Source organism: Lutzomyia longipalpis, chromosome 1 (genome assembly GCF_024334085.1).
Source record: "Lutzomyia longipalpis isolate SR_M1_2022 chromosome 1, ASM2433408v1".
Taxonomy (NCBI): domain Eukaryota; kingdom Metazoa; phylum Arthropoda; class Insecta; order Diptera; family Psychodidae; genus Lutzomyia; species Lutzomyia longipalpis.
In genome coordinates this window covers 19,316,922-19,335,401 of record NC_074707.1, presented here as the reverse complement: position 1 = coordinate 19,335,401, position 18,480 = coordinate 19,316,922, and the positions used below count along the sequence as shown (strand labels likewise).

Genomic DNA, 18,480 nt, shown 5'->3' with positions numbered 1-18,480 from the left:
GACCAACTCCGTGAATTTTATTCGTGATTAGACAATTAGGAATTGGGTATGTTCTGCAATTAGGTGTCTGACGCGTAGAAATTAATGCAATTGCCACGAAATAGGAAGCACATCATAATTTCCAGCACACATCCTCAAAGCAATAAATAATTCATTTAACGCACTTCTTCTCACACTCTTCTCCACAGCATCATCGCATCATCCCAATCTTCAAGCCAAATTGGCCTTTAGAACAGTGAAGAAAAATTTCCAATAAAGGGATTTTGCTGGATGCTTAATTAGAAAATATTGCTCTTGGCTCTTCATGTAGTATTTTGCAATGAAATCCGCATGTTTGTCTAATAAGCTTTTTTACGAGACTTTGCGTCATATGCTAAACAAAGTTGCAAAGCAATGAAATAGCCTCCACAAACGTTAAATTGGTTGGCGAAAATTTTTTGCCTTTTTATCGCGTGGATAAAATGCAATTTGCAATTAATGTGCGCCATCAAAGTGAAATGTATCAAAATTGGGATTTATTTCAATGGGTTTTCACATAAATTTCTCGAAATATTGCACGCTTATGGTGGAAACTGTTTATGGTGCTTTTTAATTGCCGTGTGGCCATTTTAATTGCATTTAACCCATGTTGATGGGATCCTCTTTAAAAATATTATTATTCATTCAATTTTATTCATTTCTTTCTTAAATAAAATTATTATTTCTTTCTTTCTTACTTTGTGAATTATTGAATGATTTTTTAAAGAGTTTTCCTTTAATTTGTTTTTTTTTCTTCAAGAAGGGAAATAAAAGAAATTCGTAAATAAATTTAAAATTTAGGGGTAGATTCTGATATAAATCTTTTCTAAAAATTCGTAAGTTTAACGGTTTTTGGTATTCTGGGAAAAATCTTATGAGATTTTGACATTTTATTTGATTGTTTAATCGAGTTTTTGAAGGAAAATTATTTTTCCAGAGTTTGTTAAAGATCCTTCTGACTCTTTCTGGGAACAACAAATTCTTTGTTTTTTTTAATAGACTTGTCAAAATCTTACAAAAACTTTTAAGTTTATTACCGAAAAGATTTAAATCAGCATCGAATCCTTAATTCGTTTGATGAAAATTCAAATATTTTAAACAAAAATCAATACAGGTTATTCGTTAAATAAATTTCTTTCAATGAATTTTGGGTAAAAGAGTTGATTTAAAAAAATATTGATCCAATTTATTTTGATTTAGTTAGATATTACAAATACATAAAATATATCATATCTATCTGATAGCTTTTTCACGAGAAAAGCTTCCGCTTGCAGCCAATAAATTTGTGGCAATTATTCCAATTTTGTTGCTGCAAAATTTATGACTGAAAAATCGTGATCTATTCTTTAATTTACCTGGATTTATTAATGAAATATGGAGAAATATTTGCATAAAATTTAGGAAACTAACATATTGTTCTTACAAAAGATCCGAATCTTTTCTCTGAACCTCCACTGTAGATATATTTATTTCCATTAAACATTTTAAATACATTTTATATGCAAAATAAAATCAAAGAGTGATTGCACTTAAGATTTCTGAAATAAATTCATTGAGATGAGTCGGGAGGTGTGAAAGAATGCACATATTTCGCTTTAGCATTATCACTCTCGTATTGAGAGGCCCTCTTGTCGTTGTTTTTATTGGTGCTAAAACGGATTCCATTCAATAGCTCAAATGCCCTCAAATATAATGTACGTAGAGAATCACTTTAGAGGCATTTCTGTTAAAATTTTCTCGCGAGTCATTTTGTGAATTGAAATGCATTGGCGTGAATCAGGTGCTATTTTGCGCGCAATTGATTTAAAGACCCCACAATTCATTGCGCGATGGCGGATGCGCGAAAAGGGCGAAATCTTCTTCACACTCACCTCACAATCATCCTCAATGCGTCCACAACGAGATGGGAATTACATGGCATAAAAAATTCCCACATAACCCCGCGCGCACGTAATTGTGCATTGGAGACACAGCTAAGATGTTGGCGGCGGGGCACAACCATTGAGTACTTCATTACCCTAATCCTCATCGATTAAGTCATTAGAGAGCTGACTGTGTGTTGCCCCTCTGCCGTGCCTTTTGAGCACCACCTTCACACACCAACAAGAGCAACAAGAACCTTCCATTTGAGTCATCAAAGCAATAATCATAATGGGGGCTGAAGATGTTGGGTCTTTCTGCCCGCGTATGTGGACGCGAATAAAGAACTATGCCACTTTGCTTTTATCTCCTTTCAACCCATACAGTGGGGCACCTCATAAATATACCCAACCCGGTAGGCAGGGAGAAAAAGTGCTGATGAGCTGAAGATTTGCTCAAGCCCAAAGAGACACAATGCCTTAAGCGAGAGCGAGGAGCAAGTCCGCCCCATAAAGAGTGTCCATGGACAATCCAATGGATTGTCCATGGATTCGTCCCATGTGTCCCATGGAAATTTCTTGTTTTTTTCTTATATTCTGTCCTACGACAAAATAAGACATCCTCAAAGACATTTTCATGACTTCCGAGTCTTGCTTTCGTACGACAGATTTTGGACACCCCATAAAGAGTGTCCATGGACAATCCAATGGATTGTCCATGGATTCGTCCCATGTGTCCCATGGAAATTTCTTGTTTTTTTCTTATATTCTGTCCTACGACAAAATAAGACATCCTCAAAGACATTTTCATGACTTCCGAGTCTTGCTTTCGTACGACAGATTTTGGACAGATCATAGGACTTGTCACTTATTTCCGGTTAGGATTTGTCCAATGTTTACAAAATTTTTTATTGGACACGTCAGGGGACAGTCCATGGACAGCCTATACAAAGAACATAGGACATATCCAGTGTTTAGAAAATTTTTAGAAGACGAGTCAGTGGACAATCCATATGAATAGCATAGGACAGATCCGTGTAGAGTAAAAATCTAGCAGACACCTCAGAGGACAATCCATGGGACAGTCTATACAAAGAGCATAAGACATATCCAGTGTGCAAAATTTTCAGTGGATACATCAATGGACAGTCCATACGAATAGCATAGGACAGGTCCGTATTTAGAAAAGTTCTAGCGGACGCGTCGTAGGACATTTCATACGAATAGCTTAGGATATGTCCAATTTTTTTCTATTTTTTTTTTTTACTAAAAAACGCTTTGAATTAATTTTTTATTTTTTTATTTAAAAATTATATATATAAATCTTACATGTATGATACTTTGTCCTTCGGCGGTTGAACTCTGACGTCCTGGGTCTTTGAGATGTTCTGCAACTCCTGTATTCCAAGACACGGGATGCTCTGCAATTTCTGTTTTCCAAGACACGGGATGCTCTCCTACTTCTGTTTTCCAAGGCACGGTCTGAAAAGACAAATAATTTTATGAATATTAAGTAAAATCTTCAAAATAAAATGAGATATAATCAATCAATGATAAGTACCTTTTCTTTTCTCCATTCCCTTCGTCATAAATGCTGATAGTTCTCTTTGGCGAGCTTTTGTAACGTGGGAGTATCCGTAAGATAGTTGTCCGTGAACGCCGGGAACATGTAGCTGTAAGAATATTACAGAATATAAGAAAAAAACAAGAAAAGTCCATGGGACACATGGGACGAATCCATTGACAATCCATTGGGTTGTCCATGGACACTCTTTTTGGGGAGCCTGGGAGAGTCCGGAGAATAGAAGTTGTCCGGGAACATGTAGCATGAAAAGACAAATCAATGAATAATAATGGAATAATAGAAAAATTTGTCAAATATTACATACATAATATTTACTACTACTACCCCGACTACTTCTACTACATACTACTGCTACTACTACTGCTATTACTACTACTACTACTACTACTATTTACAGAAGAGCGCTCTTTAATTAAAATACTTCTCTTTTTACCTGCTTTTATTCGAAAAAAATCTCTCACCTGGACTTGTCGAAACACGTAACCTGTAAAAAAGAAAATTTCTATTTTCGCGTACAATTATATAAATTGCAACTTAATTTCTTATACACATCGTTTAACTATATCCTAATTAGTGTATAATGTACTTACTTTGCTATTTTTCCGGATATTTTTCCCATTTTTCCATTTTCCAACGCTGCTACACACGCACTCTTCACAGAACAAAGACATTTGAACAAACGTAAGACATATCGATGGAAGCATATGTCGAAAGTCCAATGAAAATAGTTGGACTAGCATTAGATATATGAAATTTTAACGTCCTATGATATTCCTTTGGATTAGCTTTGGACGTCTGAATTAGACGTCTTAAGAGATATCGTAGTACAAGATATTATACAATCGTGGGATATATCCCAATCGAATGTTCAATGATGAACTAATGGACTGGCATTGGATACGTCTAACGTAAACTTTCCTCTGAAATTCCTTTGGACTAGCATAGGACGTTTGAATTAGATGTGCTAAGATAAATCGTAAGATTAAACGTTCGACCATCGTTGGACATATCTCAAACAAATGTCCAATAATAAACCAATGGACTGGCATTGGATATGTCCAATTAGAATGTCCTATAAATTTTCCTTCGACTAGCATTGGATGTCTGATTAAAGTGTCCTGAGGTAAACTGTAGGATTAAACATTAGACTATGGTTGAATATATCTCAATCGAATGTCCAATGGTAATCTATTGGACTGGCATTAGATACGTCCAATTAGAATGTCCTATGAAATTACCTTGGAGTAGCATTGGACGTTTGATTATGGTGTCCTAACATACATCGTAGGATTAAACATTAAACTACTGTTAGACATATCACAATCGAATGTCCAATGATAATCCATTGGACTGGCATTGGAAACGTTCAATTAGAATGTCCTATGAAATTACCTTGGAGTAGCATTGGACGTCTGATTATGGTGTCCTAACATAAATCGTAGGATTAAACATTAGACTACTGTTAGACATATCACAATCGAATGTCCAATGATAATCCATTGGACTGGCATTGGAAACGTTCAATGTAAACGGAAATTGGACTCATATAGGACAAGTGAAGGACACGTCCCAAGAAAAATCATTAGACTAGATATAAGACTGTAATTGGACATATCCCAAACGAATGTCCAATGATAATCCTTTGGACTTTCATTGGATATGTTCGCTGAAAAAAGATCACATTGGATTGCTGTTAGACATGTCCATAGACATGTCTACAATAATAGGACAACTCTTTATGGGGGATTTTCCGGAAAAGCTTTGGGTCAGCATATGACCCAATGGACCGCAAGGGATACAAAACACGGATTTTTGATATTCACAATTAAGAAGCACTCTGTGTCCGTGGCCGGTAACGTTACCCCCAAGACGCCTCGGAAGCACCCTGGGATGAACTACAATGAGATTCAGACCGACCAGAAGTGGTTTGGTCAGGATTTTCAGTGTCATCCCAGGTGAAGGTTCCTCTAATCACACACATTGCGCCGATTTTGTGGTTAATTTACCACTTATTTACCACATATTTGGATAAAACTTCACAGAAGAGTAAAGGAGAATACCTAATCCTCCATCAGAACACATCCCAGCCAGTGATTCTGGCCAGGAAATCGGTCAAATCACTGAAATTCGGGGCCCATTCAGCCACTTCTCCGCACTGTAAACACGCACCTTGTCACGGTTTTGCGTTAAATTTATCACTTATTTACCACAAAATTGCATTAAACTTAACACAACATTGAAGGAGGATACCCATCCCTCCATCAGAACACATCCTGGCCAGAGATTCTGGCCAGGAAATCACTCAAATCACTGAAAATCGTGGCTCATCCAGCCACTTCACCGCACTGTTTATGTATGGGAAACGAGTTGTCAAAAATTCCGCGTTTTGTATCCCTTCCCGTCCATTGGGTCATATGCTGACCCAAAAAGTTTGGAAAAGCGTTTTGGAAAATTCATTCGATTTTCAAGGTTCCCATAAAGCAATTTTTTCTTGTTATTTATTCTATTTATAAGATTCAAGTCGATTTAGACTATCGGAAAACTATAAAATAGGAAAATGTACTGGTAAGCTGACCAAGCTTACAAGAGCTGTGTTTCTTTCAGTGTACCAATTTTGTGAGAGCAAACTAGAACGCGAATTAATTTAAATACGCGCAAAGTCGGGAAAAGTTGAAAATTCATACCCTAAGAAATCTTTAGAAGGCTAGATCTCGAGAACGGATCCATAGATTTTCATAAATTTTTTTTTGTTTGAAAGGTCTTGAAGTCAGCTATAACATATCGAAAAATGAAAAAAATTTATATCGCCATTTTCGAAAAATTCGAGTTCGAAATTTTCGAAAACTTTGTTTTCGATTTTAGCGCCTCTTGCGGTCATTTCTCGAAGTTGCAATGTTCTAGACATTTGTAGGGTTTCACGAAACCTTTCATTTGCGCTTGAGTTGATCAAGATCGGACTTGTAGAACCCGAGATATGACATGCTAACTTTGGAAGGCTATATCTCGAGAACGGATCCATAGATTTTCTTCATTTTTGGCATGAAGCTAGATAATTTGGTCAGCTACAACATATCAAAAAATGAAAAAAATTTATGTCGTCGTTTTCGAGATATTCATCGAAAACTAATCGAAAATTTTGTTTTCGATTTTTGGCCCCCTAGCGGTCACTTTTGAAACTTCGGATGTTCTAGAAAGTTGTAGGGTTTGTTGAGATCTTTCATTTGACCCCGGGTTGATCAAAATCGGTCAAGCCGTTTTCGAGTTATGGTCGATTTTCGATGAAAAATTGTGGCGGCCATATTGACTAAACGGCTTGACCGATTTTTGAAAATGAGGTATCTTTGGAAAGCTCTTGATGGCCCCTATAACATATCAAAATTTCAGCCCTCTAGCTATAATAGCGGCTGAGATATAGCGAAAACAAAATTTTGAGGTTATTCAAAATGGCGGACGCGGTGGTGGGGGGGTGGATATGACCTCATAATCGGATGTCTTCCGGTCGATATTTAAACTTTGCCGTTTACCGCAAGTCTCTATCTATCACCGTTCTCTCGTAATTAGGCGATAGGTTCCGGCCGGACGGCCGGACGGACGGCCGGCCGGAAAAAATTTTTTTTGGCGCATACGTTTTTTGGAATGTGGGGACCCTAATTCGTGCTCATCCCAAGTTTGAGCCCGATCTGACGACTTTCGATTTTGCTCGGTACACAAAAGCTGTGTCTGAAAGAAACACAGCTAAAATGCCGATTTTCAATGTGCTGAAAATCGACCAATTTTTCCCAAGTTTGATGCAAAAAATCGACTATAAAGGAATTAATTGGACGAATCAAAAAAATATGTCTTGAAAGGTTGATCCTTTAGCTTTATACTGGCGAAGAAAGCATCCAAAAATATTAACTAGAAGTATCTCTAAAAAATCATTTTCGTTTTGGGTCAGGGTATGACCCAAAAAACGTTAAAGGGTTAAATTCATAAATAATGGAAAAAAAGTAAAATGTTTCACGTCTGGGTCAGCGTATGACCCAAAAAATGAGAAAGTATTTATAATCTACTCCTTAATAATGTTTCAACAAAAATTAAAACCCGATTCAAGTTTTTGATCCGCATAGAGGAGACTAATTCCAATTTCATCATGCATTTGCAGCAGAAGCATTTTAAAGCCGCGACGTTTCCGCGTTCAATGGGTGAGAAATCCAAATAAATTGCATCACAATCAACTTAATACAAATTAAATTTATTCAGTGGTCCCACCATGTATCGAGCCCCCAACGATGCTGCGCGAAATCCCCGTTCATCTTCAATTTAATGCGCGACAACCTTGAGCTCGTGTGGCCAAGTCAAAAAATTCACACGACATTTTGGTCTCATGTTTATTCGCCACTAACTTATTGTATTTTGCATCAAGTGGAAGAGGAGTTAATTTGGCTTGCGAATGAATCACCCAGTGATCGCCATTAATCAATAAACTATAAGTGAATTTATTGCAGGAGGCACCCATAAACCACAATAATCATCCACAAATGTACTGAGATTGATTGATAAATGTGCAATGTGTGCTCTTCCTTCAATAAATACTTATGTCGGACGTACCATCATGAAGGGCCTTCATTTTAATTGTTGGCATTTTCCCAGATTCACGCTTTTCCAGTTTTTTGTTTCTTTTTCTTTTCATCTAAAAACCAATACGATGAATTGGAAAATTTTTCCTTGAAGAGATCACGATTTTCCAGTCATAAATTTTGCAGCATCAAAATTGGAATAATTGCCACAAATTTATGGGCTGCAAGCGGAAGCTTTTCTCATGGAAAAGTTATCAGGATAATTGTGAAATATTTTATGCATGTAATAATTGGAATAAAATTAGACAATTTTTACGATTTTTCAGACCTTTGTAGGGACTTTAAATTGACTCGTTTCACCTAATTATTTTTTCCAAAAATGAAGAAAAATTTTACAATTTTTCAACAAAATATTTCTATGCTCTCGAAATTTTTATTAAATCTTTTATGTCCTGATTTTTTTATTTAATTTTAAATATTTCTTGATTCATTGATGATAAATTCTTCACGCATTTCCTCCATTGTCTTTTAAGCAAAACTTCTCTTTTTTATTTAATACGGAATTCCTCACGCATTGGATCATCTTTTTGGAGCAACCGCCACACAGATGATGAGGTAGGTGACCAAACTATGAGCATAAACTTGCGAAATTCCTCGCTTAATGCTGAGAATCAGCGGATGGTGAGAGCTCCACACCACCGGAAACATTCTCCGGAGAATTTCGCAATGTTGGCAAATTAATTTTTTAGACTGAGGAGCATCTTCGCGATCGATTCATCTTCCACGAGAAAGATCTTGTAGTGTGCACGGCTAATTTTACCACGCGGAAAGTCTTGTCCGTTCTCTTTGCCAATTGGAAAATATTTCACCTTTCGTGGCTGATGGGTCAACTTCACCACATTGGACAAGAATATGGGGGGATTAATGTACATATATAAATTGAGCCGCATCACCGCTGTATGTTTACATAAAACACACTTCCACTAATTTTCACTGTTTGTTCGCGCTGAGAGATCATCTCCCCGCGCGCAGTTCATTCTCTGAATCATCTTGGGGGCCTATCGTCTTTTTGATATTCTGTGTGATGTTACTTTAGCCAAACATCTGGGGGAATGCGTTGGGGTCTCTACACTACACACCATCACCATCGTGATGGCACATCGATAAATTTGTCACACATGGTGAGGAGCGAAGTTTAAATGTTTCGACTCCTCCCGGGGAATTAGCCGTGAATTCGATTCACATTCACAACGGGACGCCATGGTTCCATATAGATCTCACTGCTTGCTGGCTTTTTGTGGAATTGGGACGAGGCTGGAGATCCGCAGCTAATGCTGCCATGGCCTAGGAGGAGGAAGACTCTGTGTGCGCCCATGGCGTATTTGTTGTGATAGCTTTTGATGAAGTTATGATGATTTTGGGAATAAACGAAATATAAATTCCCCAACGATTGGCCTTTTGTGCAGGAGGAGGGAGGAGGCAAAAATAGAGATTCTTCTGCGCGCGATCATGGCCTGTGGGGAGAAATGGGAGTGAGTGAGAGAGAGATTTGCATAAATTACCGTTCTCCACAGCATAGAACTCTCAGGAAGTGTTGAAAAAGTCGTAATTTAAGACGCCATAAAAAAGAGTAGAATTCACCAATAAAATTAAAAATGGTAATGAAAATAGCCCCGCAGATCGTGGGTGTTTTCTCCATATCATTCTCCAATATCTTCCCTGGACAAAAGAGAGGACTGCGCTGCAACACATTTCGGTTTTCGTGGTGATTTTTTGGGAATTTATTGAATTTTCTTTAATTGGGATTTTATTTTAGGACTATTAAAAGCTAAACAAATTTTTAAAAATCTTTGAAAGAAGAAATTTGAGACAGTTTTAATATTTGGAATACTTTAAAAAACAATTCTATACAATCTAAATATAAAAAAAATATTTTTAAAAAATTCAGAAGATTAAGGAAATTAATATTTTTAATAATTAATGTAATTAATAAATTAATTAATTTATGATTTTCTGTTGAATCTCAGGCAATGATAAATTAAACAATGTAATAAATTTTTCTTATATGGGAAAATTCCAATAGAGATTTGCTTAAAAAAGGAAAAAATGACGTCACAATTGGCCCAATTGGCATTTTTACTAGTAACAAATAAATTCTAGAAAAGAATTAATATTTTGATAATAAATTAATTTTATTTTTACTTATAATCATTCTTTGTTAAATTCTTCATAAATCTGTCTAAATTAAGCAAAGATTTTCTCGAAAATGCAAGACATGACGTCACCATCAGCTTGTTTATCTCTTTTAATACATGAGATATTGGCGCTAATGTTTTATCATTCTTTAAGGAATTTAAAAAAAATGCATTTTTTTCAATTTTCATGAAATCATTCAGACAACAAATATCTATAATAATGTTTCTATTTTTCTCGCGGGTGGGCCTGGGGTGCAATGGATAGAGCGCTTGAGTGCGCATCCAAAGGTCGCCGGTTCGAATACAGAACCCGGCAAACGCACCCCATCCGCCAACGTGCAATTAGATCACGTTGACCGGTTGGATCAGGAGATTGATACACTCCTATCCGTAAAATGGCCCACACGTGGTTGTATCTCGCAAGCCGCCCACTACTTCTCCGCAAGGGGAACAACAACATAATAGGGCGGCAGGCCCTGTTCCTAATATGGGACGTAGTGCCAAAATATTTTTATATTTTTCTCGCGGTCACGAAAGGGTTAACGTAAAATATTAATATAAAAATTTCATTTAAACAATAACAAAAAATAGAATTATTTGAACAAACTATTAAACATTGCAAAAATAACTTTAAAATTAATAATTTTATACAAACTTATTTGCAATAATTTTAATAACGCCTCTGCAAATAGCTCGGCTCAGGCCTCTACTCTCAATGGATCGCTTTGGAATTCTGTGTGAACGTGCGACACCATTCTAGTGTTTTTGCTGCTGCTTAAAAACCAATAGATCCAATACGACAAATTTTATTCTTTTTGGGCAATATAATTCTTCCAAAATCAGGTGGTTCTCACATCGCATCCAATATTACGAGGGAAATCGAAGAAGATCGCGATCGTCACGCACGTTCACGCCATAAAAATGCGCATTTTACGATCATTTGGACGTGTTTCTCCCATTCGGAGTTAATTTGTAATGTTTAAATAACAATTAACCATCCGCATCGTACACCGAGGTCTCCGCTAATTGATCATCATCGTGCGTATTTTGTGATCTTGCAGATCACACCAACTAAGGAAAAAATCCATCGTGCAAAGAAAAGTCTCAACCACAAAAAAGACAAAACCAAGGAAAGCTCCAAAATATGCGGATTAAATGAAAAGTCTTTGGTTTTTCATCAAATATCATTTTTTATTGATTTTTTTGTCTCTCGTGTATTTTAAAATGGGCTTTTTTATGCAATGTAATTTTTATGTACATAATGCTGATCATTTTCTTTCTCATTTTCTTCCTTTCCTACATAAAAAAAATTATACACAGAAAAAGAAATGCTAAATATATATAAATATGATACAAATTATATTACAACAAAAATTTAAATAATTTCTATTTTATTCAAATTTGCGCTTTCAGTGAGAACATTCTGTGTTTGGCTTCCTTATAGAAAAGTGAGCCGGTTGGGTGCTGCGCTAAATCTGCTGCGACTAAATATTTTGACATTGGAATTAAGTACAAATTTGAAATATTTTAATATTAATCCTCTTTTCTTTCTTTATTTGCATATTTCTTCCTCATTTTCTTTTCTCTTGTATAAAGTGTTAAGATTGTTCGTTTTTTTTGCATATTTTTTTTGCAATATTCTTTTCAAAAAATTCTGGAAAAAGTTGGTCTCATGTTTTGCATAAAAATGGTGAAAAAAACATCATCAAAAGTTCTTTTTTTGGAATTTTTATTTCATTCTAAATTTTCATTCACAATATTTCTTTTTTTCATTTTATTAAATTACCTACATTTTAGAATTATTAAGAATAAATTTGTTCAGTCCATTTTGAAATACAAATAATATATATCCATTTTTCATATATATCTATAAATCTACTTTTTGTTGTTGTATGTCTGAGAAAAAGGTGTTGGATATCTCGTGTTAAATGTGATTCAATGTTTCGCTAACTTTTCTCGTTTTCCTTGTCTTGACTTAGTTTTTATTATTTATTATAGCCTAATAAACGTACACTCTACTATAAATTAAATCGTTTTGATCACAATATTACAATTTTTTATTTATATTTATATTTTTATTTATATATAAATTTATCTTACATCGAGAAATTGAAAAGTTGGATAATTCTAAGAGTCTAAATTTATTTTCTTTCATCATTCTATAAACTAACAGAGTGTTTTTTTTTATCATTCTTTAATTAATTTATACTAAATATCTCAATTTTCATTTCTACAATATATTACTGGGATTTTTTAATATATTTTTAAAAATTTTTTTTTCATTGTTTTTTTTTTTTATCTCGCCTTGTTTTCTTTGCCTTTTGGAATTGTATTATATATATACAACAACACACAAAACTATATAAATTCCCATGCACTTGCTCTCAATAGTCTCGTGTGCCAGAGAGTCTTGTTAAAAGAAAAAACTTTGTTGCACGATCACCATTCTCAATGAAACCTGAATTTTATGCCTCTCTCAAGTATTAGAGGATGTTGAAAAAAAAACCTCTGGCAACACCTGTAGAATTTTGTAAATTTTATATTATATATAGTTATGCTGTATGAGAAGCCATCTAACCTGAGCTGGTGCAGAAATAATTTATTTTTTTCATCGTGTCATTTTATCATTGATTTATTGATATAAAAATGTTGTTTTATTGGGATAATGAATTATTAAAACATTTTTTTTAATCAAGCAAATTGTAATTATTTTTTAAATGGCTAAGGAAAAAATCTATTAATTTCTTAGATTTGGAATATTTCCCAAAAGGACATTTTCTAAACTTTTAAAAAATATTTTACGTTTTGATGTAAAAGAGAACTTAATTTTATTCAAGAAATATTGAAATCATTTGGACTAGAATTAATCAAGAAATGAGATTTTTGAGACATAAAAAAAAATTTAATTCGTCTTACCGAAGAAAATAACTTAGAATGTTATTTATTTCATGCTAAAAATAAAAAAAGATTGTAGTATTTATTTATTCTGAGAATAAGAACATAGAAAATTTTTTTTTATTATAAAATTATAATTATTTTATAAGAAATTTTTCAGCGAAATATTCTTATGATCATATTTGTCTATTTTTTTTATTAGAAAAAATTCTTTTGTTCTGAAAAATATTATTCTTGGCCATAGAATTAATCTTTAAACACGAAAATATATTCTTTGGAACAAAAAATTCTTTCGAATTGAAAATTATTCTTTTTTAGCCAGAATTTTTTTTTGTCAAAGATTAATTCTTTTAATCAGATCCTTTTTTTTTAATCAAAAATGAATATGCAAAAAGCTTATAAATAAAATTTTGTTAAAAAAAAAATTTATTGTCTTTTAAAAATCAATTGAATTGAAACGTTAATGCAATAAAATCCTGATTCTTGAAAAATTCTAGTCAAGTTTAAGATAAAAATTATTCAAATTAATTTAATTTAAAAATTGTAAAGGAACAAAAAAGGCTAATGGAAAGAAAAATGTCTTCAATTCCTTAAGTTTAATAATTAAGGAATTTCTACCAATTATTTCTTCTCATCAGGCTTTCCTAATTTTTATCAAGAAAATTTCGAAATATTCTTATTCCGTATTTTTTAAATCCTTTTACCTTTCTGAGATCATCGCTACAAAACCAAAAAAAAAATCAAATAATTTAAAAGAAAAACATGCAATTAATATGAAAAAAGGTAAAAGAATTTTCCAATACAGAATACGTTTTCTTTCTGTTACAATTAAAAAAAAAAGAATTTTATTCTATCCAATTTGTAGAAAATAAATTCATTTGCTCTAGCTGCAGGTTAGATGGCAACATTTTTCTTTGAAATTTCGTTCAAAATGTTTGTAAAATTTTGGCAAAAACTCTACAAAAATTCACAAATTGATAACAAAGCTTAATGTTTTTTTTCTGTGTTATGGGAACAGGCCAAGGGCACAAAAGGATAAAAAATTCTGCACAGCAGAACTTTCATTTTTCTCCTTACTTCAGTCCATTCAAAAAATCATTCCATTCAATTTTTTTTTCGTTTTTTTTTCAGTTTTTTTCTCGTCTTAATGAGGATTTCTCATGTTGAATTGCATTCCATTCGTCTCCTATTGTGTGAAGAGATTTCTTTTGCGCGGGGGTTTGAGAAAATTGTCATCAATGATTTTGCCAAATGGCAATTTTGAGGTGCTACTTTTAATTTTTTCCCTTCAACTATGTGAAGATTGCAGGTAATTGGAGGTATTTTTCCCCACACACATTGTTTTACCTGCAATTTTCGTAGGAAAAATATTTCGACAGTATGTGGGGTTCGTCAAAAAAATGCTCGCAGTAGATCACGTGAAGACGGGGAATGAAAAATTTTGTACGGAGACGAACGGCAATACAATTAAACAATGGAAATACTAATGATTTATTATTATTTTAAATAAGTAGCCTAACAGTAAGAGGAAATTATACGCAATCTACGTAAAAACTTTTTAAGCACACAAAACACAAACACGCCGTAATACTTTGTTATTTTCTTCGTTCTAACGCTCGAGATTTTCTTTCTCTCCGCGATGCTCTTTCACTTTTTTTTCTCTTGTTGTTATAACTTCACCTCTTCTCGTGTTGATTAACCTTTTCTTCTTGCCCATTTAACCTCTCTTTCTCTTCAAATTCTCTCATTTGGTGGTTTTCTTGGCCATTTTCTCACTTCTTTAAGGATCTCTTTTGAAAAGCTTAATTTTGAGAAATTAGCCAAGAATGGGACACAAAAGCACACACAAAGAACACCTAAAAGCAGCAAACTGGCCATTGAAACTTTTCAATTTTTTTTACACACAATCTCTCATCTTTCTATATAATATAAATAAATTATTTCTATTTAATTAAAGAGATTTTTTTCTTCAATAATTTCTTCTTCACATGCTGCTTTTCATTTCAACTCAGTTCTGGAGCTTTCGTGAAGCTCAAAAAAAGAAGTGTTAAAGGTCGTAATTTTCGTGCCTCCCAGAAGGGGTGTGTCCCTTAACCAATAGATGTCGCAGTTAAGAGAAATTCTAATTTTTCAAAAGGGCGGCAAAATGAAAATTTTCTCACTAAATTATGCTTTTACCACGTCATACAGAACATAAGAAAAAAATTGGTTATAAAGTTCATTTAGCATCATCACTTTGGGGTCATGGATTAGGAATTAAAAAAAAAGAGGTTGCACCACGTGGCGGGTGGATGCTCACCTGCGTGTCGGCGCAGCTAGGGGCACAGCACTACATATGGGGCGGACTGCATGGTCCCATTTGGCGGTTGACGGGCGGCATCCACCGTGTGTTGCACAGTGTTGCATCCGACAGCACCGATATCCGCTTCTCTGGCGGCGGTACGTGGAAATCTTTGGCGGATGGTGATGTGCTGATGATCTGGCTTGCTCTATGCATCACCAGCGGATCCGTATTCAGCTGCTTCTGCGACCGGGCACGCTGTAGCGGTGACAGCTGGGCACTGCCGTAGCATTCAGCCGTATCTGCTGTCCCGCCGGCACCGTTGAAGGTCGGCGGACTCGCGTAGAGGCTTGCATTGAGCAGGCAGTCGTCCACACTCACAGAGCTGGACATATTCACGCTCTTATCCCACGTATTCTTTATCATGTTGTGCGATGCTGCATCCAAACCCATCCCACTGGCGCTACTCCTCTTTGACGACATTGAATTGTGATGATGATGCGCTATCCCGCCGTGCGAGGCATTCTGCTCATTCTGCTTCCTCGCTTCAGCGTCATCCTTCTCCTGGGCACGCTTCCGTTTACGCTTCATGCACATCACGACGGCGGCAGCACTGATCACGACAAATGGTATGGCCGCTGAGAAGATGACTATCAATGTAATTTGGGCTGAATTGAGTTCATCACTGCGTCCACTGTGTGCCTCAGGGCTCCCACTCACGGATGACACGTGCCGTGAAATATTTGACGAATCCCACGCTACTGTTCCATTGTACTCCTGCTCACACTGTGCTCCCGTGAAACCACTCGTGCACACACAGTGGAAGCTATTTACGCGATTCACGCACGTACCACCATTCCTACACGGTGCCGATGCACACTCATCAATGTCAATGCTGCAATCTTTGCCACTGAAGCCCGCTCTGCACGTGCATCGGTAGTCATTCTTGAGATTCGTACACGTTCCCCCATTGGCACAGGGTTTCGTGAGGCACAAGTCCACTTTATTCTCGCACAGTGACCCAATGTACCCGGGTACACATTGGCACCTGAATTGATTCACCATATCGATGCACGTGCCACCGTGCAAGCATGGATTGCCCTGGCAGTCGTCGATATTCCGTTCACATCGCTTCCCCGCAAAACCAGACGGACACTGACAGTGATAGCTGTTGCCATTGTTAATGCACGTCGCCCCATTGAGGCATGGCGATGGGCTACACTCATCCACTTGCGTGTCACACTTCAGTCCACTATACCCATATGGGCATTCACACTTAAACCCCTGATTCGTATCACGACACTTCCCATGCAGGCACGGCTTATCGGCGCACGTTACGGTCTCACGATCACAGTGCTTCCCAGTCCAACCTTTGCGGCACTCACAGCGGTACCCACGTGGCATTTCATCCCTGCACGTGGCCCCATTGAGACAGGGTGAATTCTCACAGCTACTGATCACAATGTCACAATCAACACCCGTAAACCCGGGTGGGCATTGGCACGTGTAGGATCCTTGACCAGTATTGAAGCATGTGCCACCATTTTGGCATGGTCGGTGGTTGGTGCAGTAGTTGAGATCTTGGTTGCAGAAAAGCCCACCCCAGCCTTCGTTGCAGCGACATTCCCAGGGTTTCTTGCATGTACCGTGCATGCAACCCGGGTAGGGTTCACATTCATCACACAGTTCACCTTTCCAACCTGACTGGCATCTGCAATGAAGAAGAAAAAAAACATTGTTGGAAACTTGTAGATTTTAATTTATTCTCTAGCTAGATCATGTTAAGTTCATAGAAAATCTAGAGTCTTGACCGAAATCTCTTGACGAGGCTGTCAGGTTTTTCAGATTAGTTATTAGGTTCATTAACAACGTGTCTCCAAACGTTAAATTAATAGGTTCTGTCAAAATAAGTTTTGACGCTAAATCAAGTTCTGTTAAGCTTTTAACGAATAACTTGTATCTGTCAAACTAACTCCTGACTCTGAATCCGTTTTTAACGTTAAGCTCAAACCTGTTAAACGATTTCTTGACGTTAAATAAATCTTATAGTCAAAATAAGTCCTGACGCTAAACCAGGTTCTGTCAAACTAGCTTTTAACGTTAAGCCTGATCCTACAAGTGCCAGTCAAACTAACTCCTGACTCTAAACTCTAAACCATCTGTTTGACGGTTCTGTTGAACTGTTTCTAACGTTGAGCTCGCTTCTGTCAAACTAATCATGTTAAACTAATTTCTTCCTTAAAGTTTGCTGATAAACTAACTCTCGTTCAGCTATTTTCTGTAAATCTTAAGCCAATAAATTTATTTTCTTTCGAAATTCGTCTTTAACTCCTGTCAAATAAAGTTCCGTCAAATCGGCATTATGTCAAATTAATTACTGTCAAACTAACTTCGGTCAATGAAAAATATTTCGCACGCACATTCCTGCATATTGAGCGGAAATTGTGAAAGTGCGGGAGAGAATAAATTGGAAGGGTATTTATTTAATAAGTGATGTGTGTGTGAAGAAGGAAAATATGAGGAATAAATTGTGGCGTGTAGGTTTCCCAATAAAATCAGAGCTTATTAAATTGCGCGGCGCGATACCAACGATCGACACGCCTCTTCTCAAAGTCTTTCCCACGAAAGCCACAAACTCCCTTATACAGCATTTTTCACGTGTTATATTATCCACGGAAATTTTAAAGGCTATCTCTCGTTTTTTTTCAGCTCTTCATCCACACTGTTTTTCTTTTTTTTTATTTTCTTCAATTCTTATGTTGCAGGAGGGGCAGTGTAATCTCATCTGTGTATATGTGTGTACAAAGCACTGGACAACTTTTATTGTCCAAATAATATTTTTTTTCGGGGTCCGTGAGCGTGGCAAAAGCGACACACGATCCGGGGCAATTGTTAAATATTTTGACGGCAATTAGTGATCTTCTCACTCGATCTGGCGCGGATCATTTCACTCCATGGCACGGTGATCGTGAATCGTGATGGAATCTTGGTTGGAGTCTATTTGAGTTGGGTGAGATCACTCAAAGAAGTACCATCGCACACCTTATCGCGACAGATCAAATTCAGCATTAAATAATCCCGATTGAGG

At 36.0% G+C, this 18,480-nt stretch overlaps 1 protein-coding gene across 1 annotated transcript in view; it reads right to left on the bottom strand.

Moving 5' to 3' along the window:
- Positions 1-11,928: 11,928 nt before the first annotated feature.
- The window catches only part of LOC129796121 (neurogenic locus protein delta), a 40,256-nt gene continuing 33,704 nt past the window's right edge, over positions 11,929-18,480 (bottom strand). The window contains exons 6-7 of the mRNA XM_055837868.1: positions 15,411-17,103; positions 11,929-12,734 (exon numbers count right to left, since the gene is read on the bottom strand). Of these exons, the coding sequence (XP_055693843.1) occupies positions 15,441-17,103 (1,663 nt within the window). The 3' untranslated portion in view covers positions 11,929-12,734; positions 15,411-15,440. The remainder of the gene's footprint in view (positions 12,735-15,410; positions 17,104-18,480) is intronic.